Source organism: Plectropomus leopardus, chromosome 19, assembly GCF_008729295.1.
Source record: "Plectropomus leopardus isolate mb chromosome 19, YSFRI_Pleo_2.0, whole genome shotgun sequence".
Taxonomy (NCBI): Eukaryota; Metazoa; Chordata; class Actinopteri; order Perciformes; family Serranidae; genus Plectropomus; species Plectropomus leopardus.
This window is the reverse complement of record NC_056481.1, coordinates 16,598,079-16,620,994: the sequence shown is the minus strand read 5'-3', so window position 1 is coordinate 16,620,994 and position 22,916 is coordinate 16,598,079. Positions and strand designations below refer to the sequence as shown.

The window sequence follows — 22,916 nt, the reverse complement described above, 5'->3', positions numbered from 1 at the left end:
GCCTCAAAACTCTCCCTTCCACTATATCTCCCAGCTAAAGTTTAACTAATCACCTCTGCTATGTATCTGCTGGCCTTGGCTTTAAGCTGCAGCTAGCACAGCGAGGCTCTACTAACTTGAGGTTAGTGGTTAGGGGAAACTGTGCCAAGGACATAGGTTTTTAAGACAATGGAAAAGTTCTGCAGGGTCCCAGTGTGCTCGTTCTCTCTGCTGAACTTCAAAAGAGTGGACCCCGCCCTTCATTAATATTTATTCCACACCTTAAAACTCAAGTCCAGAAATATTAAAAAATATGTTTTTGTTCCTCTCATAAAGCGGTGGTGCTTATGGGCGAGGTGCAGAGGGCGAATACTAACCTGCTGGTTCCTCTGTGCTGCTCACCACAGCTGTGGGGTTGACCACTGGGATTTCTGAAACACACACAAGAAATACAAAAGTTATTTTGCTGGGTAGATGTAAATCCATGCCTTTCAAGTAATGTTCTAAGTGATTTGGCTGGATGCCTGCAGAAAGTGCATGTGTGGTCAAAGAAATGAAGTATGTCGGAATTCATTAAAAGTAATTGCAAAAAGTGGGCACGGGAAGGTTTCGTGAATATTTTAATAAATCCACCCCCAAAAATGAGAGTAGCAGAAGAAAAAACAGGCATTTAAGAACCGAAGCCAATAAAAGAAAACACCAGGGTTGTCTTACAGTAGGTTTGGATTGTGACATACGTCAACTATGCACATAAAAACAGATGGGGCACTGCAGACAGACATGCTAGATAAACACTGACAGACTGACAGGCGTACTTATTGGCGGTGAGAGGGAGGACAGGCTCAAATAAACCATGCATTCCAAGAACTAATGTGGTGGTTTTACTGTCATTTTTAAAGAAGAGAGATCCTGAGACAGTGTGCGAGGAAGAAATAATGAATGTTAGAGGACCAAATTTGAGTTTTGAGCCAAACTCAGTGGATGCACCACACAGTAATCACCCAGTGATCCATTTCGGAGAAGTCAATCCGTTCAAAGTCGACACACTTGAGACATCTGAGACAGTTTCTTTGAGGCACACTGATTAAAATGAAAAGGTGGCTGCAGTAGATTAGTCTCGTCCTCCCCTAACAGATGCTGGGTTAACACTGCTGTGTAATCTCCATGCAAGCGATGTATAGACAGATGGACAGATGGCAAGGGGGCAATTTTGCTTGGATCGTCTTGAGACAGATGCAGCCCTCCCTTGCTTGTGCCCGCTGGCTACACTAAAAAGTGCCTTGTGGAATTCCTCCCGGACTTCTCCTCTAATCGTATGCAATTTTCCAATACAAATGCTAATGCTAACAACGGGCCCTCTGCTTTTACCGTAAACACAGTTACTGGAACGCCCGGCTTAGCATCCACCCAGAGGATCTGCTTTTGATTGGATTTGGAGGTTGAGGGTTTGAAGCAAGCGAGTGGGAGTGTGTTGGCGGGAGGCGGCAGTTGTCTCTCTAAAATTATGGACACCCTGCCAACAAAAACAAACAAGGGCACGGAGCTTTGTGAAGGCAGGCGCAGCTGCTCAAAGCCACTTTTGAGTGCATGTGCCCTCATGGCCACATCTTGTGAAGACAGACAGATGATGAAAGGATCATTCAGATGAGGGTTGCTGCCATCATACTAATTGGCTGCTTAATGGGCTTGTCTTCTGTCTCGGGGTCCGGGAGAGCCTCAGTAGGAGGTGAGATGCCCACCATGACGCCATATTGACACACACAGTTGTCTATTCGTGATGGATTCAAATGTGCGCATGTACTTAAACGCGCATACACAATTTGTCTTGTTCTCGCTGGATGGTTCAGTGGCAGTGAAATGAGTGGGGTCTGCCATCCATGACCACAGTTGTTTTCTCCCTTCTCGGCCCGTCCGCCATCTGCTCCAGAGCTGCATGTGAGAGAAACAACACAGCACCATGTGGCACAGTGTGGTGGAGCTCAGTGCGGCACTGGGCGGCACGGTTTGCTTTGGTGGAGGTTTGTCTTGTGAGTGTGTTTGCAATTTGTAACGCCTGGCACACAGTGTGGTGGAAAGTTGCCCTCTATTACACTGTGCCTGCATGTGCCGGGCCACTGGCAAATTTCATAACCCACACATGCACGTTTGTCACAGGAAATTAAAAACCTTACGTAGTCGACATGCAAACTACAGGTTATTGTTTCAAGTAGAACAACAATAACTGAGTTTTGAGCTCTCACACTACCAGCTCTCTGCTGCACTTTAACAAAGATCATGTTTCATTTTTGCCTGACTTAAAATCTGCCCCCTTGTTTGCACACATGTTTTGGGCTGTTCTCTACCAAATTATCATGGCATTTTCAGTGGCCATGCAAACCCGCAGAACACATGTACTGTATACATGGAGGGCAGAGATCGTTCTGGGTGTGCCTGTCAGAAAGCCAGAATGACTTTAGGCTATGGGGAAGTGTGCTTTCAATTATGCTCTGTAATCTCCCTGGTTTGAGTATGTGTTTACTATTATAACTATGCATTAGGCCTGTTGTTAAATTATGTTCTTCACATTGGGGTTTGTTTTGCAGATTGTTGCAGTCGCTCACTGCTAAAATGATTAAATTACCAAGCTGAGGATGCAGTGACTGGTAGCTGTGCGTGCATGCTAGTCACTCACTGATGCAGGGGGCTACGGGTGAGCGACTCTGCTGGTAGCCCTTGGCGCAGCGGTTGCAGGTGATGCCGGTGACGCCGTCCTTGCAGGGGCACTGGCCCGTGGTCTGGTTGCATGTCTTGCCTGCTGCGCCCACAGGGTGGCAGTCACAGGCTGGAGGGGTGGGGGTCGAGGACAGGTGCGATCGGGGGAGGGAAGGTTGTGATATAAGAAAGAAGAAAATGCATTAGATGTTAATTCAGTTGCCAAAGTGACACACACAAGACACCATGCTTATTCCCAGTGGTGGTATGGAATTTAGTACATTTAATCAAGTACTGCACTTAAGTTAACATTTATTATGCCACTTAACTCCACTACATTTCAGAGGGAAATATTGTACTTTTTTCTTCACTGCATTTTTTTCTAGTTACTAGTTACTTTACAAATTATGATTTCTGCATAAAACACAGTTAGAAACAATCTGAACAATTAGTCAATTGATCAATTAGCTGAGTAACAGAAAATTAATTGGCAACTATTTTATTAAACATTTACAGGTCCCATTAACCGTTTTCAGGTTCATACTTTTATTTGGGTTTTTTACCGTAACATGTTTACATGCTCTAATGTTCAAAAAACACGTTGTTTTTCTTACACTGTCTGCCTGTATTCACCCTCTGTCTGAAACACTTCGTTTTCACGCCAGTGTCTTCAAGCCCCCCTCCTGAAAAAGCTCAGTCTGCCCTGATTGGTCAGTGTTTCTGAGTCTTCCACACCTCCCCTTTTGGCATCTCTGCACCATTATTGCAGCCAGGGAAATTACTGTAACGACACTGTGACGGCACTTTCTATCTTTTTAGACAGATCTGTCTTTTCATACTGACTTCCTGTCATCTGGTGTCATTCACATACACTGCAAAGCATCTCAACAGGAAATACAAAGGACCCCATTTAGAATTTTATATTTCAAGTCTGAAACAGTCTATCTAGTATATTTGTGACATCACAGATTCACAGGAGTCTCTTCCTGGTGGCTCGTTTAACCCTTGGATCCTTGATAACCTGGATCGATTTCACTTTTCTTGTGGTGCCCCTAACCCATACAAACCCATTATCTGCTTTAAATCAAAAAATAGTATGGGATCTTTATGTCAAGGAATTGAATATTTCCTTCACCACTGCTTATTCCTTGGATACCCTGGAGTCTCTGCAGGGTACTGGGTTAAATCTGATAATCACCTATTGTTTGCCAACAGAAAACAGACATACATTAGAACTGCATGTTATGTATGAGAGTAGAAGACAGCAGGTGACAAGTTGGAGATTGGTGTGATGCATGTAGTGCATCACTGTCAGGAGACCCAGTAAGGCCCGCTGTGCCCTCCTCACTCCTGTCTGACTGTATCCGCTCTCCTGAATGCTGTGTGCCTGCCTGGTGACACATGCTCTGCTGTTTCATCACTTCCCGAAAGTTCAGTCGATGCCCGGCAAATGCCAACAGCAACAAGCAATGCTCCGGTCAAAACGCTTTGGCGCGGCTTTTATGTCTTCTGCTGGTTCTAGGCAATTTATCCAAGCCACCTTAAGCAACGTGAGGCTTTTTTTTTTAAAGAGCTGTTAAATATAGGAGTTGGCATGTTGGTCTGAAGCCTTCTGAGAGAGCTTTACAAGATGTTAGAGAGGATGACAGGGAGAGGGAGAAGCAACATTTTGAAGAGTGAGGAGGAGGATGGGAGAGAAACAGAGGGAGAGACAGTCCAAACACAGCCTCTGGTGTGCTCGACAGCATAAACAACCGTGAATCTAACCAAACTGTGGCTACTCCGGCTCCACTAAATAAACACACATTTGTTCTTTGAGTAATAAACGCATACTTAACATTTCACAGCAATCCAGCCAGACAAACACATCAGTGACATATCAAAACAAATGAGGGACTTCAACATCTTCTTGAGCAGAGGTGTGACTGATTGGTTTCACTCTGAATGTGACGTTTTATGTCAAGAATGCCAAAAAAAAAAAGCCAAAAACACAACAAACCATGAAATGCAAGGTGAACATTCTGCCTGCCCCCCTTATTTTTAATGTAATTCTTTGGAAAACAGGCTAGTGCAAAACGGAGGTGACTTGACTTGTAACACGATAGCTGTAATTGTCCAATCTTATCAAGAAAAGACAAGAAAGGCCAAAATTACACTTTGGGGAAAAACCCTGTAACCCAACAGTTTGTTCCTTGGCTTGCCAGAGAAAGGCAGCTGCTAACATGCTTTCTTCCCACCACTCGAAGGAACTGTGAATGTGTTTATTTGCGCCGTGCATTTTTTTAGCTGCTACAACAGAAGAGAGAGTCTGAGGGCCCTGCCACCTGTTGACTGGGTAAAGGGAGGGTTTAAATGGCTGAAACTGACCCAAGTGATCGTGTGTGTCTGGCGGCGGGGTTGGGAAGGGGATTAACTGCAGCTCATATCTTCAGAAACATGCTTGCCTTTTTTTTCCGGTGAGGCCGACCGGTCCACAGGTGTCAAAGTGGCTGCGCTCCGTTTGAAGCTGTGCAACAGAGACGTAAATCTGACGCTTCAGCGTCCGTGCAAAATCCCTGCCGTTTGAGTCACGCAGGCCCAGCCAGGAAAGTCAAGCTTTGAGGACATTTGGTAATAAGGCCAGCAAGGCAATTCAGTATAAAAGGACATTTAATAAGAGTTTAAAACAAAAAATATGTGAAATTATTACAAAACCATCTTAAAATCATATAATCATAACACCATAAATCATAACATTAATTATGATACATTTTTAAAGTGTTGGAGCAGTCTGACATGTAGAACGAAGAGTTTTAGAAAATCAGAGCTACTTAAAGGCTAGTATGAATGGATGTGTTTTTAGCTTTCTTTTAAAATTATTTAGTGCGCTGACTTCTGTGATATCCATAGGTAGTGTGTTCCAAAGCTTTGGGCCTGCATGACTCAAACGGTGGGGATTTTGCATGAGTGCTTCCCAGATTTTCTTTTCAGCTGTTGCTGGGAACCTCGAATAAGTTTACCAGCAGAGGATGATCACAGTGTTCATAAAGGTAAATAGCTGACACAGGAGTTAGCAATGTAGCTTTGCCCAAGTCCATTTAGAGCTTTGTATACACGGAGAAGGACTTTGAAATCAATTCTAAATGTCAAAGGAAGCCAGTGCAGAGAAACTAAAATTGACCTAGTGTGCTCTCTGTGGTTAACAGCCAAGCTGCTGAGTTTTGAATGAAGAATCCCAAACTGATCAGAAGGGAATACACATCTGCATATGGCAGGATGTCAGAGGTCAAGTCCACATAACCTATATGTTCACCTTCATACCCACCCTCATCTGTCAGAGCTCCTGCCATTGTTACCAAGTATTACAAAGTCCACAGATCTGTCATTCCTGCAGTTTGTCCCCCCCCCCCTTTACTGTGAAATGATTTGTCCAAAGCACATGTGGGATAAACCCCCCTGTTATTTGATCTGTCTGATACAAGTCTGGAGTCGGTCTGTCATGCCTGCTGAGACATGTGGCCATTGTTTCCCGGCTGATCGCTGCTCAGCACAAGCTATCAACTCAGTATGAACAAGATGTGAGTATTGTTATACATTCTCGCTTCCCTTTTAAACAATCAAAGGTTGTTAAGACATCTGAGTTTACTGTCAGAGTCCACAATGTTCAGTAAACAACCAGCAACTGCCAGATCTCAACGGGCCGTAAGAGGCAGGGATGGAGAAGGGGGGGGGCAATCTCCTCCCCCAGTGCCCCCCTCCTTGAACTGCTTTTCTGAAGTTTTATGTGCAGGGGCTCGGGCCAGTTAAGAAGCAGTAAAAACGTCCTCAGAGGTTGATGACTTTTCAAGCCTTTGCAACTGCAGACGTGACAGGCACTGCGTTGGGATTTGTAGTCCCTTTGACAGGCTCAGTTAAACTGATTCGTGTTGCCCTGTGCATGTGTGCATGTGCATATGGACTGAAGTACTTGCGAGGACTGCTCTTTGTCTACAGTTATTGGCAGTTGCCTCATTTGGAGAGGGTGGTGGTGTTATTCGTGCCCATTTGTGGTGCAAAACAGAAAAGGCATGTCAAATACTTTAAGCACTGAGGAGGGAACTTTAAATGGTTGTACTTTGTATTTATCATAAATACTCTCTGAACCCCAAAACCCACCAGCAAGTTTGAAAGGCAAGTTTTCTTTAAAAATTGCCAAAGTCACGCCATTTATTATCATTGCCACAAACTGTAAAAACTTGCATGATGATGATGCAATTTGTATGAAGGATTTGTGTTTTGCTTAAGAAATTAGCTTTGTTTTGGTTTGGTTTTGGTGATCTGAATCCCATGCAGTTTGATTGTTACATTGGCTCCAAGACAGTAACAGCGCTCGCAATAGGTGATAAACACAGATGCATAGAGCACCATCCCAAAGGGGTTGCTAAAATTACGCCTAGAAAAAAAGTTCAAGTGAGTCATCACAGTCTTGACAATGTGCAATGCAATGGGAAACGTCACAGTCATAGTGGAGTCAAGTGAACGTTGATCGAGTGTATATGGAGAGAAAGAAAAATAAAAAACCTCCACAAATTTATGTTTTAATCAGCAAGAGGAGAGACAGTTAATGTCAGCTTAGCCAGTGGCTAGAAAGGTCCAAGGAGGTTTGTACTGAGTTGTACTTTAATGCGTTCAATTTCTATTAATTAAAAATGAGTATTAAGCAAAGATAATCTATAATGTTCTCATTATTCCTTCAACCTCTATTCAGTAAAAATTAGTATTAGACGATGGTAAATTATAACATTCTCATAATGAGTTCAGTGTTTTCTTGAAAAATGTAGCTTTTGGTGAAAACCATTAATAAATACAGTTTCATGTTTTCACATCAATAAAATTGATATCGGAGGGGGAATTATGAAATATACATAAAGTTAAAATGCTTTTGAAGTTGTTTTTAAATATGTTTTTCATGTGAAAGGTTATATTAAAGGTTGTTTTATAAATGCTATCATTGAATATCATTAAATTTGTTCTCATGAAAGGAAAGTGTAATGAAGGGCTTAAATACTTAAAACAAACAAATAAAAAACAAAGTCATACCCCAGACACCCCCCTCCTCTGATAATTAAAGAACAGTCCCTAAGTGGTTTTACTCAAGAGACTGAATTAAGTAATTCATTTGCTGAAATTATTAATGAGCGTACAGCTATTTTATTTTTTTTTCTATAAGACACAATAGCATAGCATTATTACTTCAAATGCTAAAATTATGCTAAAGGTGGGAAAAGTTGAAGATATCAATAAAACACCTCAACCCTCTCAGTTACATCTGAGATTAAACCTCAAAGTCACAGGTACTGGCTAAACTTGATACTGTTATACAATTTTGCCTTCAAGGATCACATTTTTATACTACTATGGGCCAAATACAATATCACTAATCTAAAATTACCCTTAAAATCAGGTTGCATAACACTTTTTCTGTCCAGTGTTTTCTGACAGCAGAGATCCTCGTGCCCCGCTTCAGAGCGATATTTGATACTTACGGCCAATGTGGTTTATGTTGGCCGGCATTACTTCACATGGACCATGGCCTCATTTTTTAATGCCTTTTATCAATGTTCCTTGTGGTCAACGGATACCAGCTGTACGGCTTGGATTCACATAAAAACCTTGTACTCTGACGAGCTCATACACTGCAGCCAGGCCATGTGGTGATTGCCATGTTTCTTTTATTTTGCTGACTGTTTTAATGCCTGTGACACTTTAAAGGGCTCGTGGAGAGGCTGGTGCCTGGGCATTTCAGCTGGAGAGCTTTGTGATATGTGGGAGGTAAGCGACAGTGGTGATGGAGGCAGGGGAGAGGTCTCCTCATATACTCGACAAATTGTTTACAGACAGGGTTCCCACAGTCATGGAAAACCTGGAAAAGTCATGGAATTTCACATTCATGTTTCCCAGGTCTGGAAAACCTGTGGAATAATTTAAATTAATGGAAAGTTTTGGAAAAGTCGTTGAATTTTTAACCCTTTAAAACCTATGCAAACTGGATTGATTTCTTTCAAAAAATGTGAAGAAGGCAACAAACAACTTATAAGAAGAAATAACCCAAAAAATTGTAGCAAATTAGTAGAAAATAAAAGAAAATTATCTGGACATAAAGGATAAACAAGGAAATTAGCAGAATTTATCATTTAAGAAGATAATTATGTTAATTATGAATATATTTTTCTCATTTTTAATTTAATTTTCTAAATCCTGTCTTCTTCTTCTTTCAATTCGCAGGACATTTCTTGCCAAGTTGCTCATTGCCTTTTCCCTATGTTTTTGAAAGGAATCAAACCAATTTGCTCAGCATTCGAAATACCTGTGAAAGGCATCTAAACGCTGGTGTTGTAAGCCAATGTTTAGATTTCAAGGGTTAAAAATCACTGAAAGTTTAGGAAAAGTCATGGAATTTTGCTTTGTTTGATGAAATTGCTACAGATCTTGTGTGTATAACCCAATAACATAACGGAAAATTTATTTTCTGAAGCTGTCGATGTAATGTTGCTCTGATAATGTGTCAATGCGTAGCAACATTTAATTTACCGTCATATACGTTTTTCAATTTGCTCCCCACTTCCTGTTCCTCCATTTATGTGTACCAGGTAGTTGAAATTATGTTTGAAAAATGCCGGGAAAGCAGGGCGAGCCTTTTAAAAGTCATTTTGAAATTTTGTCCATGAAAATGTGTGGTAACCCTGTATAGACAGCCCAACTACGGCGCAGTTCTCATTAGAAACAGACATGGCTTGTTCGTCCTCTCAGAGCCTGCGCGGCCCCCACCCCTCCCCCATTCCTGTTTCACCTTTAGAAAACACCTGTATTTTATTGTTGTAACTCCATTTCAGACGTGACCTTGTTCAGCCATGCTGCACCTTTGACCTCTGCCTTGACCCTGACACATGGAGGAGAGTAAAAATCAGAGCTGAAAAATAAAATCAGGGATGCCTCAGTAACAGAAAAAGAGAGAAAAGAACTTGGGGGAGGTGGAGGAGATGGTGGTTATAAAAAATCATTGGAGATGGAGATGAAAAAAAAAGTGAGCGAGCGCTGAGGCAAAGGAAAATGACGGCTCCTAGAAGGCTGCGGAATTGCTCTGATCAATCACGAGGCAAGCCGCTCAGGCTTTGCCGATGTTAACTTTCATTTCCGTCACATCTGGGGCCTTTGCGAGGGAGGGAGATAACCTGTTTACCACATGATCGTACGGCTTTGATAAGGACAAATTGCAGTGTCAGTGGAGCTTATGTGTGTGAGAGCATCACACTTGCAGGTATTTCAGGAAATGGAAGATGAGGGAACAATTTGCACACAAGGACGCACATCTCAGGACTGATATCCTGCCAGGACTGAGGCAGATCTCTTTCTGTCAGTGCTTTGGTGCAGCAACAGGTCAAATGACTTCAGTTTTGAGGTATGCCGTTGCTTGCCATTATATGATGAATGACTCGGCATCTCAGCGCAACTAACATGGGCAAGTGCGGCCTGATATCGTGCCATCTCTAACCTCCCAGTGTTCGGTTACAGCTTGGGTCGGCAGCAGAAGGGAAAACTGAGCGGAAGCCAGTGGGAGATTTTCGCCATGAAATTTCAACCAAAAGATCTTCACGGCTATAAGAACTGGCAGCTCTCACTAATGCTGTTTTTTATTTTCTGGAAGTGATTCTTTACCTACATCAGGATCAACAGGAAAAAAAAAACTAACTCTCTTTACTATTGATATGAATATTTTCCCAAGCAATAAGTACAGGAAACTTGTGTTGTTTCTGCAATGAGTCCAACAAGAGGAGAGAAATGCTTCCAGCATAACACTGCATTGACAAATATTCACTGCAAATGTGAAATAATAAAAGGGGTAAAATACATTTTTCCATGAGGAATGCCTTGGTCAAGTGATAATATTATGTGGTGTGTGGTATGGGGAAACGTGTTGTGGCGGCCAGAAAAGCTTCGGGCATAGTATCAATTCATTTCTCTCTGCTATGGTACAGCAATTCAGACATGCTGATATGTTTATTAAAAAGTTACGATGACGGTATATGTTTCCAATCATAATGTTTTAAACCTTTTCAGACGTGATTACACAAGTATTAGCAGGGTTAGAACATCTCAATCAGCTTTTGTTTGAACATTTTGTAAACATTTAGCGCAGCATTTTGCCAAATAAAAAGTCAAGCCGAGCTTAAAGTAATAATCTGTGACATGTTCATATAAATAAATATTCATTTTTGCTACTCTATTGCTGATTGATGTAACACAAAAGTGATCCTTGTTAATGACAACTTTTCCATTAGTCGTAAACATAGAGCCGTTGTTAATTCTTTCCCAGAAGAATTCTTGTGTTTTCTGTTTCTGACAGCAAAAGAATTGGGTGTTTAGTGCTGCACGAGCATTGATCACCACTGCTTGAATACACAAGAAATAAGTGCTACCTAGAGAGGCTCAAACCTTATCAGCAGGGACGGATGATGAGACAATGGGCCCCTGGACACAGACGTACAAAAGGCCCCAGCACCTACATAAAACACAGATTTTGTGGTGGGTTTACCTTTTTTTTTTTGTTTTTTGTTGTCGTTAAGCATTTCTTCATAGTCATTCTGCACCTTCTTGTGGTTTTGTGTTTCTTTGTGGTTATTTGCGTTTTGTTTTATTTTTTGTCTCTTTGAAATCATTTAGTCTCTCTTTGGTAATTTTATGCCTTTTTGGTCGTTTTGTGTTTATTTGTGGGTTTTTTTTTCCTTTTTGAAATAATTTTGTGTCTCTTTACAGTCCCTTTGCATCTGTTTGTGGCCTCATTTCATTTTCAGTCTCTGCCTGGTTGATATGCATTAATTTGAGTAACAGTAGACTAATGCATTCCTTCTTATCAGAAACTGAAAACGCAAGAAATAAAAATCAATCAGAGTTGCTGCTTGATTACCAAGGGAAGTGTGGAAAACACACAGCAGTTTAGCACCACAGAAAATGTCTTGAATACAACTTTAAAAAAAACAAGCTATTACAGACAGCATCATAATGTTTGTTGTTGGAATATACCTTTGCAGGCTCGTCGGTGAGTAATCGGTCTCGCCATGTCTCTGTAAAAGCCCTCCTTGCAGTAGTGGCAGTGGCGGCCTGCGGTGTTGTGGCGGCAGTTCATGCAGACACCTCCGCTCTTCCTTCCAGACAACTTATACAACTCCATGTTAAATCGACACCGACGGGCATGGAGGTTGCAGTTGCAAGCTGCAGAGGGAAATGAAGAAGCTGTCAGTTGTGTGATTATCAGCAAAGGTGAGTAATAGTATTTCCACAAAATGTATCCTTGTAGAGTCTAAATGTAAGTTAGCTTTGATGAAATGTTCACACGGAGTTTGCATTGCAGTATAACATATGCTCACTACCACGTATATCGCAGGAGAGCTGTCAGAGATTTTCCAGTAAGGCAGTATAAAAGTGAGTGGTTTATAATCTACACTGCGGCTGTGTGCTTGGCTGCTATTCCAGAACTCATCAATCAAAAGTGATATTTGCAGAGCTCATTTTCTCCATTTCATAATTAATGAATTCGGCTTCTCTTGGCCCATTAGTTATTAATCACTGGAAAGAGAGACATTAATTTCATGAATCACTGATGAGTAAAGACTCCTAAGATCTATTAAAAGCGAGAGCGATTCAGATAAAGGAACGGGCTCGAGCTAGCTGTCTTCTAAATGAGGCGAGCCGCAATATATAGGACATACAAAGTGAGGTTATATCTCATCGCAGTCCCTCCCAGATGCCTTTATGCCTCTTTGCCTCACCATTCTTTCCACTGATTCCTCCATATTAGACCACATTCACCAGCTCTGACATTATTCCTAAACTCTGTTCCACTCTCTACATGTGGGGTTTGCATTTGAGAAGCCTTAATGAGAAACCTGCCCTTCTTGTTTGTGTAATAGAGTTTGATCCAGACCCTCTGCTGGTTAAATCAGAGTCAGACCTGGGACCTGAAGACTTGGCCATGGCTTCAAAGACGGCTGCTGCGGAGCTTAGCTCCAGTTCAAAGTTATCCGCAGATAAATTAGAAAGGGGTAAACAACAGCAGAGCTGTTTGACCAAAATGTCAACAGTTATGGCAAAAAAAAGGATTATTAGGGCATCACGGCAGAAGGTGATATTAATTATTCTGGTGGGAGTGTGACTGAGAAACGTGCATCAACAATGGATGTTTAGAATAGAATAAGACACAACAATGGGAAATAAGTAAAGACAGACTGGCTGAGGGACTGGGAGGCTTTTGTGTGTGTGGCTTTGTGTGCCTACAGTGACTAGTGAGGCAGTTACAGAAATAAGTACTTTCCTGAGTCAGAAAAGAACTGGTTCAGTATTGAGCAAGAGGCACTGCAGCCAGCAGTGGTGAAACAAGCTGCAATGTAATGTTAATAGGCAATTGTCTATCATCAAATACGTCGGATAATAGCGCTTGTTTTCGCCACCGACAGGCTCAGAATATTATCATAAGTGTCTTTCAACATCATGGAGACGATCCCTACAAAGATAGACCTTTTTTTTTTTTCAAAGAGAAAGAGCCTGTTTGTTTGAAAGAGTCCCTAAATCGCTATCGCCAAACCCACCACACTATATTTAAACCTCTGAAACTTGAGCAGATTGGTTTGAAAACAAGGTGAAAAGACGATGGACAATTTTGCAAGACATAGCTAAAAAAAATAGCAAGAAATTAACAAAAAGTAAAAAAGGAACAGAAAATTCGAAAATCTGAAAATATGTTAAAGGGAGGGGGGTATTATTTTTTTTGTTCTGTAACATATTTTCAAATATATAATTCTAATTAAAAATATTGTTTTCTGGACATTATTCCCTTTGTTATTATTATTATTATTATTATTATTATTATTATTATTATTATTTTATTTTTAATTTTCTAATAATCCTCCCCCCTTTCTAAAAACATATGTTTTTCTTGTTTTAAACAAAGAGAAAATTAAACAAATTCAAAGGATTCAAAGCATTAAGTAGTTTGTGAAAGGCAGCTGAATGCAGCACAAGTAAACTGATGTCAGTCCAGGCTTCAAATGGTTAAATAAACAGCATTTTTAACATCGTAAAACACATTTCAATCAAAGTCAACAGAAAAAAAAACAAAACTCGCTTTGTCATTTCACTGTTCCAACAATCATCAACTGTGGTTTGGTTTAATTAAACCCTTAATTCACCCAGTTGAATTTGAAAATACTCTGGCTCTATACACGCTAAAATTACTGCTTATTTAAAATGAAGTCTGGTATGTTTGGCAATCCCAATTTTGGTGCTGTTTCTGATTAAGAAAAGGGATCTTACTCTTTAACAACAAGATCCATCTCTCTAGGGATTCTTTCCATAATGTTGTCAGACACTTGTAATAACAATCTGAGCCTGTCAGTGGCAAAAACAAGCATTTTTAGTGGATGTAAACTGACAGTGCAAAATTTCGCTGCTGCCGCCTACAGAGTTCTCCTTCAATAAAGGACCAATGTTAAAAATTGTTTTTCTCATTAGTCACTTAAACACAAAATAATAGGAAAATTGGGTCCAAGTTGAATAATTCCGAAGTTACACCTTAACGGCTCTTCCCTCCTCATCACTGGCTGACACATGCATTGCTGCTGCAGCCAAGGTCGGCTCTGCAGTTACACTGAGTTTAATGATCTGTATAATGTCAGATAAGTTCTTGCAGTTGATCAAAAATGACTGTTAATGACACCCATGGCTCTGTCGCAGAGGGAGAGTGACTTGAATACATATGTCAAGTAATATGCAAGCAGTGAATGATATGCACCTCCAATTGCACTGAGGGGAAGCCTGGCACCAGATTGGGAAAGAGGCCCAGTTTTCCCTGGTCGCAGACCCTGGAAAAAGAGGGGGAGCACATTCCCAGACTGTTTCCCAATTCCATCTGGTTATTACGTGGCCCAATTTGTATGGAATTCTGCACTTAATGAAATACTTTTTCATGTATGTATCCATATCAAAGAAAGTGCTGTTTGAGTAGAAACACTTTTGGATGTTTTGGTTTACTTTTGAGTTGGTGAGCCCAAGACGAGGGTTGACCTTTGACCCTGGAGAAAAACATGGAGTGAAGCTTGCACATAACACAAAGTTTAAGTGATATTTTGCATGTTTCAACTGGAAAAATACTCCAAACTAAAGACAATCTGTGTATGCTTGTGTGTTGAGTATCTGCTGTGTGTGGATGTGAATGACTAAACAGCCTGTCCAACTGCTTCTGAGGGGAATGTGACAAAGAACACACCCGCTCCGGTGAGCGGCAGGGGCTGCTGTGAGGGGAGAACGAGGTGGGGGACTGTGATTATGATCAAGCGTCTCAAACACACACACAGCTGTGAGCACTTGTGTCCATTAACACCTTGTAGCAGAACATGAAAGCGATGGATTGCGTTTTCTCCCCGGCTAAAGTGCCAATGTTACCTCTTACGGCATCTTCTCGATTCGCTGCTGTGCAACAAGATCGGCCAACAAAGTTAGCATGAGAGGATATGTTCAAGTGTGGAGAATGTAAAGCACGCTCCAGAATTTAGCCTTTAAATGATTTAGCATGTGGGGCGGTGATGGCTTTAACCACAGCCAGACTTTTTGTGACAGACAGAGAAGTAGAGAATTAGTGTCAGGCAGATATAGGGGGCAAAAATGTGATCATAGTTTTACTCTTTGAAACCTGAGCATTTTTTTTTTATTTCTTTCAAAAACATGGGGAGAAGGCAATGAGCAACTTAACAATACATGGCCCAAAATTACCAAAAAGGGGGAAAGGAAAAGAATAAAGTTACATTTAGTTCACTTGAAAATACGCCAAAAGAATCAAGGAAAAAAAACACTAAAGTGACCTTAAAATGCTGCAAAATGCATTTATTTTAGAAATTTCATTTAGTTTTTTTTCTGTAACATATTTTTTTAAAAATAAAATAATTGTAATTGCAAATACAGTTTTAAGGACATTTTCCCCAATTTATTTCTGATAATTTTGTAATAATCCTCCCCTCTTTTTAAAAACATTTTCTTCTGTAATTTTCTTGTCACCTTTTACTTATTTCTTGATATTTGTGGGACATGTCTTGCCCAGTTGGGTCACTGCCTATATTTTCCCATGTTTTCAAAAGAAATTAAACTGATATGCTCAGGTTTCAAAGGTCAAATCGGTTGTGAGAGGTGTCTGAATGCACCACAAGAAAACTGATATCGATCTAGGTTTCGGGGGGTTAAAGAATGAGGAAAATAAGCACTCAGGTAGGTGTTTGTAACCATGTGTATGTTTTCTATGGAGTACATGCTGCGTGCAGTTAACTTTAGCTCGGAGCTGCAGCTGCCTAAAGATGCTGGAATGTTTATGGGTTTGTTTTGAAGTGCTTGTGTGCACACACACACGCTGACACCCCAACCTGCCACCCCCACCACACCAGCAACCCCCTCAACCAAATTAGGCTCAGCAGGGATAACTGAACACTGTTGAAGGCCATTTTTCAATTCATTAACACATCAAAGTCTCACTAGTGCTTTGCAAAAACATGTATTCTTATCTGTTGCGTTGTTCTGCAGGTGGTAGAAAGTGGGCGAAGGAGCTGTGATCCTCCAGTGAGCGTGGCTCCTTTATGGGTCAGTGTCCAATTCAAGGATGCATAAATGTGGTTTTTGTGTGTTGTCGTGGAAATCAAACAACAAACACAAGCTACAGGCTTGGCAAACAGAGGGATGCTGCAACAAAAATAAAGGAGGGGGTGGAGGCAGAGGAGCAAGAAACCCCTAGGAAAATATTAGAGTAGAGAATAGTTGCACCGTTTTGTCACTGAAATGAGGAGCGCCAAATGCAAATTTGGGTGGAATAACTGCTAGAGTACATTTTTATCCAATATTTTTCCCTACACAGTTTGTGATCTAGATGCTTCTTGTTTTGATTTAGCTTTTATAACAGGTGCCTCAACAAGTAATTGTGCTCTAACCAAGCTGACATGATGGCCTGTCACGTGTGTGCTGTGACAAATTGGCCCGTAAAGACTGCATTCAACAAATAAAATGCAAACGTGTTTGTGGAGTGCACCGCCTCTCTTCTTCCCTCCATATGTCAGGGATAAATCTAACCTCATTTTTCCTTCAGCTCCACCAAAGCCAAGGCGGTAAGCACAGCCAATTGATTTTGGATGCCTGTGCAAAACCCAAATCCCATGGCTAAAACTGGTCCTTGAAAACTGAAGGGCTGCTCTCCCACCACCACCACCCTATCCCCCCTGGCCTCGGACGTGGTCCAGACCTGCTGCAGCCCCCTTGGGTGCCCTCTCTGCCTGGCCAAACAGGCTCTGCTATATGGTCTCCTGCCATCATGTGTGTGTTGGTGTGTATGCTGTGTGTGTTGGGCTGAGTTCCGCCTGGCTGCTCCAGCCACCTGCTCAGGGCACAGGGGGGAACACCCGGTTAATTAGCTCCTCATTAGAGCCAAAGCAGTCTACGGTGTGGACACAACACACACACACACACACACACACACACACACACACACACACACCAGAGACACTGCTTCAAGCAGTGCTCACAAAATGACATGGATCAAGTAACAAAAGATGCAAAAAAAAAAAAAAAAAAAAAATCAGAAGTGAGACTTAAACAGATGTAAACACCGCTGGGTCTACAGACTCTAATGAGCTGTGGACAACAAGCTGAGACAAAGATTTAAGAACTCTAAGTTGAGGACTAACTGGAAACTACAATTCCTGTAGTCCTGCTGGGTGCATTACGTGGACCGTATAATGCACGCAGGAGCTTCTACCTCTTTGTAACCACTTCTCTTCCTCACATACATATCTTTCGCTTCTAGCTTTGACACCATGTGTCCGCCCTCCCCTCCTTCTGCTGGTTTCTGCGGTTAGCCTCATGCCGTGGGCTTAAGAGCCAGCTCTTGGGAGCCCTTTTTGAACTAAGAGTCCCCTTAATTCCTCTCCCCTCCCTCTCTCTCTCTCCAAGACCCCATCTCAAATACTCTCACTGCTTTCCCTCCTTGTTTCCTTCCCTGACCCTTTCTCTTGTCCATCCTTTCCTTCGTCTCCCCCTCTCTCTCTCTGGATGGCATCAGACGGGGGGGAAGATTTTAACGAGATTAGGATGGAGGGTTGCCATGTTGGGGGGCCGGGTGTCAGTGGAGAGTTGAGCTCTGTTCCCTCTCTGGTCCACTTCACTTCCCCACATCTAAACATTGTTATCTGTGTCCCGCCTTCACTCTCTGTCTGTCTCCCCTTTCCTTCCCCCCCCCCCCCCCCCCCCCCCCCCACCACCACCACAGGCAACATCCTGCAGTCTTGAGCGTAGGGGCAGAAGTAGACGACTGTTGTGCAATCAAATTATCATGGCAAATCAGTGAAAAGCGAGGTAAAAACAGATGTACGTTTGCCATGACTCTTGGCATGCACAGCCATGAGGTCCACTCTGGGGGGATGCATGCGATGCCTGGGCTGGTTTCGAAATAGAAAGTGACAGATGGAACCCACCGCCTAAATTCACCACTGCGGCCAGAGATGACAGTTGAACTGCTGAGGGAAAACTGAATGTTTTCTCAAATGCACAGAGAGAGAAGCAGTCCTGGGCTGAGGATAGGCGATCCTGAATTGAGCAGTAATATCAAAGGTCAAATGTTAACCCTTTAATACCCAAGTGAATTGGCTTGATTTCTTTTAAAAACATAGAAAGAAGGCATTGAGCAATGAAAAAAGAAATTACCCAAAACCCAAAAGAAATTGGTAAAAAGAACAAGACAATTACCCGAAAATCTGTAAAACAAACAAATAGAATTTAAAAAATAAAATTAAAAATAAATTTATATGCATGTTTAAGGCCATTTCTACATCCATTTATGGTGAACTGTGGGTGTGAAAATTACAGAAGATAACAAAAAGAATGCATGTCCACATTTCTGCCCCTGCGCATACATAGTTTTAGTCCTGAACTATGGGAACATGACCTTTGAAAGGATGATGTGCATCCCTTTAACTGAGTTTCAGGAACTTGAAGAATATATTAAAAGGAGCAGTGAGGCCGTTCTGGCAGCTCATTGTGGTTTCCGCTATTATTTTTCCTAGCTTTCTGTTGAAAAAAAAAAAGACGTAGCAGGAGCTGAGATATCCTAATTTTTACTCCCTAGTGTGGATTAAACATATACTATGCAGGATTTTTATCAAAAAAAGAAGTAAGCCCTCTCAGACATCATTCCTGACCCACTAGAAATGTGCGTTAGTGTATTTATGTGCAGAGACCCTATCCTCTGCCTGTATTTCCTCATTCTCTTCTTATTTTGCTGTGGTCAGGATGTTCTTAGGCTTCAACCTTTGGGCAGTGTATAGATCCAAACCAATAGCAGCACACAGATGAGGCTGGGACTTCATAAAAAGGTAGCAAGCAAGTAGTAGCAGCACATATCCTAGAGGAAGCTTCAAAAGTTGAGGATTCGATGCTGAAGAAATACAAAAATATCAAGGTGAAATGCCAAGTGAAAAATCTCATTCAAAAAAGTGAGTGAATCTAGTGCTGGTTTTCACTTTTACTGATGAGCACTAAAGGAGATGATGGGGAGGAGGAGCAATGCAGAGTTGACCTTTTTTTCACATTCTCACCCAGAGGTGCTCTCAGGCACCAACACTTGGCACTGATGGATTTAACAAGGTTCTGTAGTGCCTAACAAATTCAGTCAGTAGCCTTAAAAGTACCAAGTTTGGTACTCAACCCTGCTAAACAGTGTATTTTGTTAAGGCCATGACACATCAAGTCGACATCTGAGAACTAGAGGCACCGTGTCTTGTGCCAAGGAACATACCAAACCACGTTCTGTGCCTGTGTGAGAGAAAATATGCCTCCATACCAGCAGACGGCGGTGTTCTGTAATAGTCATTCAAAACAGGAAAACCAGAGGACCGCCATAATGCTAGTGCCAGTTAGCACATTAACAACAAAACCCAATAGAGTGATAAAGGGATGACGTGTTTCTGTCGGCCAACCCGGAAGTTAGCATCGTCAACTGCTGCTGTTAAGTCAACATGCTGAATCAGCTGAAAAAAGTAGACAAGGGTTGACAAGGGCCAACAGCGCAGGATGCACGGTGGCGACAAAAGATGCAGACGCTTACCGTAGCTGCCCAGCATGGACAGAACCATAGGCTTGGTGTGTAGCCAGCCTGTAAACCATGCCTGATTAATAATGCCCTTGTCTTTCAAACTTAAATCCCTCAACTTAATGTGAATGTTATAGTCTCCAAGCCCAATTTGAAATTATCCTGATGACATCATCAGGGTCTTCGTCTCAGAGCCACAGAAGCCATATACAACTGTTTTCACTGGCCGAACAGTACTCTTTCTGACAAGTAAACTGATCCTCATCTTCACCCAGATTAGGTTTTTATCTTGAATACAAACATAAAAAAACTGCTTAGTTTTCTGCTTTCATTTACAGTGGGCCTATATTCCTCCTGCTGCTGTCTGTTAACATGATCAGGGCCTTAATTATTCTATATTGACTCGTGCTGCCACTAATGACTGAGCTGCGTTAATAGACACCATTCACCTTATATGCATGAATGAATCAACACATTTTTACAAACATAGTGTGAGCAGCCATGTCAGTCACAGTCAGACAAAACCACAGTTAAAGCGAGCCAGGCGATTATCACACACTCATTGTCAAAAAACAGACATATATTTTCTCTTAACAGCCTCTGAATCTCGCTGCCACCAGCAACACCGGCTGGCAGCCAAAAAACACATATTTTCGCAGGCAACAGCGCACTGAGGCCTGCAGCAGCATAAAAAGAGGCAAACTGTTAACAAAACACAGATAATTCAATGAGAGAAGAAAAAAAAGGCTGATTTCAGCAAAACGAGAAATATATATGAAATGAAAGAGGAGGTAGTGGACAGGAAAACATCCAGGCAGAGAGAGTTCATCTTTGACAAGAGTCAGTTACACAAGAATCGAGAGGAAGAGAGCGCCGGCGGTGACGGGCACCTTAGGAGGTGATTGCTACCATCTGTGGGAGAGAGTGGATGGGGGCCTGGGAGAGCAGGGTGGGCACACTGCAGCTCCACCAGTTTGCTTTGGCACGGGGATGAAACGCTACATCGCACTACTAGATTACATGTGGCTCACAGAGATGCATATGCACACACACGCACTTGGCCCCAGGCAGCAGCAGAGCATTTCCTAAGGATCCAGTATTTTAACCCGGCTGACTTTAACGCTGTTATTTGACACGTTGCTGTCCTGAACATTTGTTTCACCATGTTCCCTGCTTGCCAGAGACTCTTTATGGGTGGCTTCTTAAAACAAAAAAAGCATCCATTCCTTGTGGCTTGGCTGAGGACCAAAGTTGCAATGCTGACAGAGGAAATAACAGCAAAGAGCAAAGCTACAGTAAAAACTGACCAAACCCTAATGTCTCAGTCAGATAAAGGTCTTGCCTCAAACACACACACACACACACAGGCACCAAAACAGGACTCACACACCTCATGTTTGTTGGCCTCGCTGTGCCGTTGCCCCTACATCTCACGCAAACCACCCCAGAGGCATCGTTTCATAGGGCTGTTGATTTTAGAACAACATTCCTCGGCTGTGTAATTATTTGAAAGCACAGGAGGTTTCTATTTTTAAATCGCTTTCTTTTGCCCCCCCTTTAACACACACACACACACACACACACATCTCCTGCTCATTTATGTGTCGCGCTATAAGTAATTGAAGTGTCGGTTCCCTGTTAGCCTCCAGCGACAGGCGGCAGAGGAGGGAGGGTCTTTATGTCAATTAGTGTAAGAGGGAAAATGGCACATACATGTTGTAATATGAATGCAGCTCTGGCTTTCTTCATCCTTACCATCTACATCTCACTGAGCTTCATTCACGTTAACCCTCTACGGACAGGCAGCAACATTTCAGCTGGCCATGGAGGACAATCTCAGGCTGCTTTCTGTTGCAGAGCTGGGTTCTAAGCGTTCAATGCAGTGGCGCCCCCAGAAATTTTTAATTGGGGTGGCTGGATGGGCCACTAAAATTCTTGAGGTGACACAGAAAAACCAGAGGCCATAACTGAATTTCAGGAATTTGCTGATGCTGTTGAATAAAGGCTAGTTGAAAACTATGTCAATATGGAGAATTGAGGAATTGCATTTACTTTCTTTCTATCTTACTTTTCAGTTAATATTACTAATATTCTGATGTGTATAGACTAATACCAGTAAAATTAACATTTTGAGTTCCACAACATTCCTGTTTTACTGTGTTGTTCTTCAAATGGGCTTGTTGTTCTTTGCTTTAGAAAGACATATATACAGCTTTATTTTGAAGGAGTACATTGATTTAATAGGAACGAGCCCTCTTAAGTTTAGGGGAGACTTGTGGGTACACATAGAACCACATTTCATTCAAATTTGGGAACACGTTCTCATTCCAACTCATCACATGTTGCTGCTTTGCAGTGGACTTCCGCATCTCCATATTGCAAGTTAAGTATCCTTGCTTGATGTATCCTCAGGTTGCCGCTGCCATGATGTCAACAAATGCACAATGTTGGGATGATACTGCATGTGCATTATGTTTAGGCAACAACAGCATATGGCAACAAATGGTGGCACGGATGGTTAGGATTAGGGGAAGGAGGCACATGCGCTCCTTATATTATGTTGTTATTGGTAGTGTTTCAACCTGACGCTATTCTGCCACATTTCATGTGCATATGATAGGTTCCAAGTGATACACATCAAGGCAGATACTGTCGGGCCCTTGGATGGCATATAATAGCACAGCGAACACTTCTGTCCGGCTGCGCTCTCTGCTGATGCCATTCAGCGGCATTCCATGCGCATGTGAAAGGTGTCTTTTGGCATAAATACGCTTCATTCTTTCAACATCAGATTGCGTTGTTTATGTGCTTGCTAGTAACATGGCGGTCTTTCAGTTTCCTGATTTGAATGATGAATACAGACAACCACCGTCTGCTGGTACAGAGGAGTGTTTCCTCTTACGCAGTCACACAACGTACCCACTGGTAGGCTGTCGGTTTGGTGTGTCCATGTGCAACTTTTTGACTGGGATACAGTGACGAAAGGCGGCACAGCATGGGGCTTTTGTCTCCGCTAGTTCTCTGATGTCGGCTTGGTGTGTCTTGCCGTGAAGACAGTAACATCCAATTATTTTCGCCAGGGAATAGGGAGGGAATGGGTGGGGGGCTAATAGTATCA

The 22,916-nt window shown here is 42.1% G+C and overlaps 1 protein-coding gene across 3 annotated transcripts in view; it reads right to left on the bottom strand.

Moving 5' to 3' along the window:
* Positions 1–22,916, bottom strand: part of ntn2 (netrin 2) — a 57,650-nt gene that overhangs the window by 10,584 nt on the left and 24,150 nt on the right. For all 3 annotated transcript variants that reach the window (XM_042507845.1, XM_042507846.1, XM_042507844.1), the window contains exons 3-5: positions 11,710–11,898; positions 2,651–2,800; positions 357–410 (exon numbers count right to left, since the gene is read on the bottom strand). In XM_042507845.1, the coding sequence (XP_042363779.1) occupies positions 357–410; positions 2,651–2,800; positions 11,710–11,898 (393 nt within the window). The remainder of the gene's footprint in view (positions 1–356; positions 411–2,650; positions 2,801–11,709; positions 11,899–22,916) is intronic.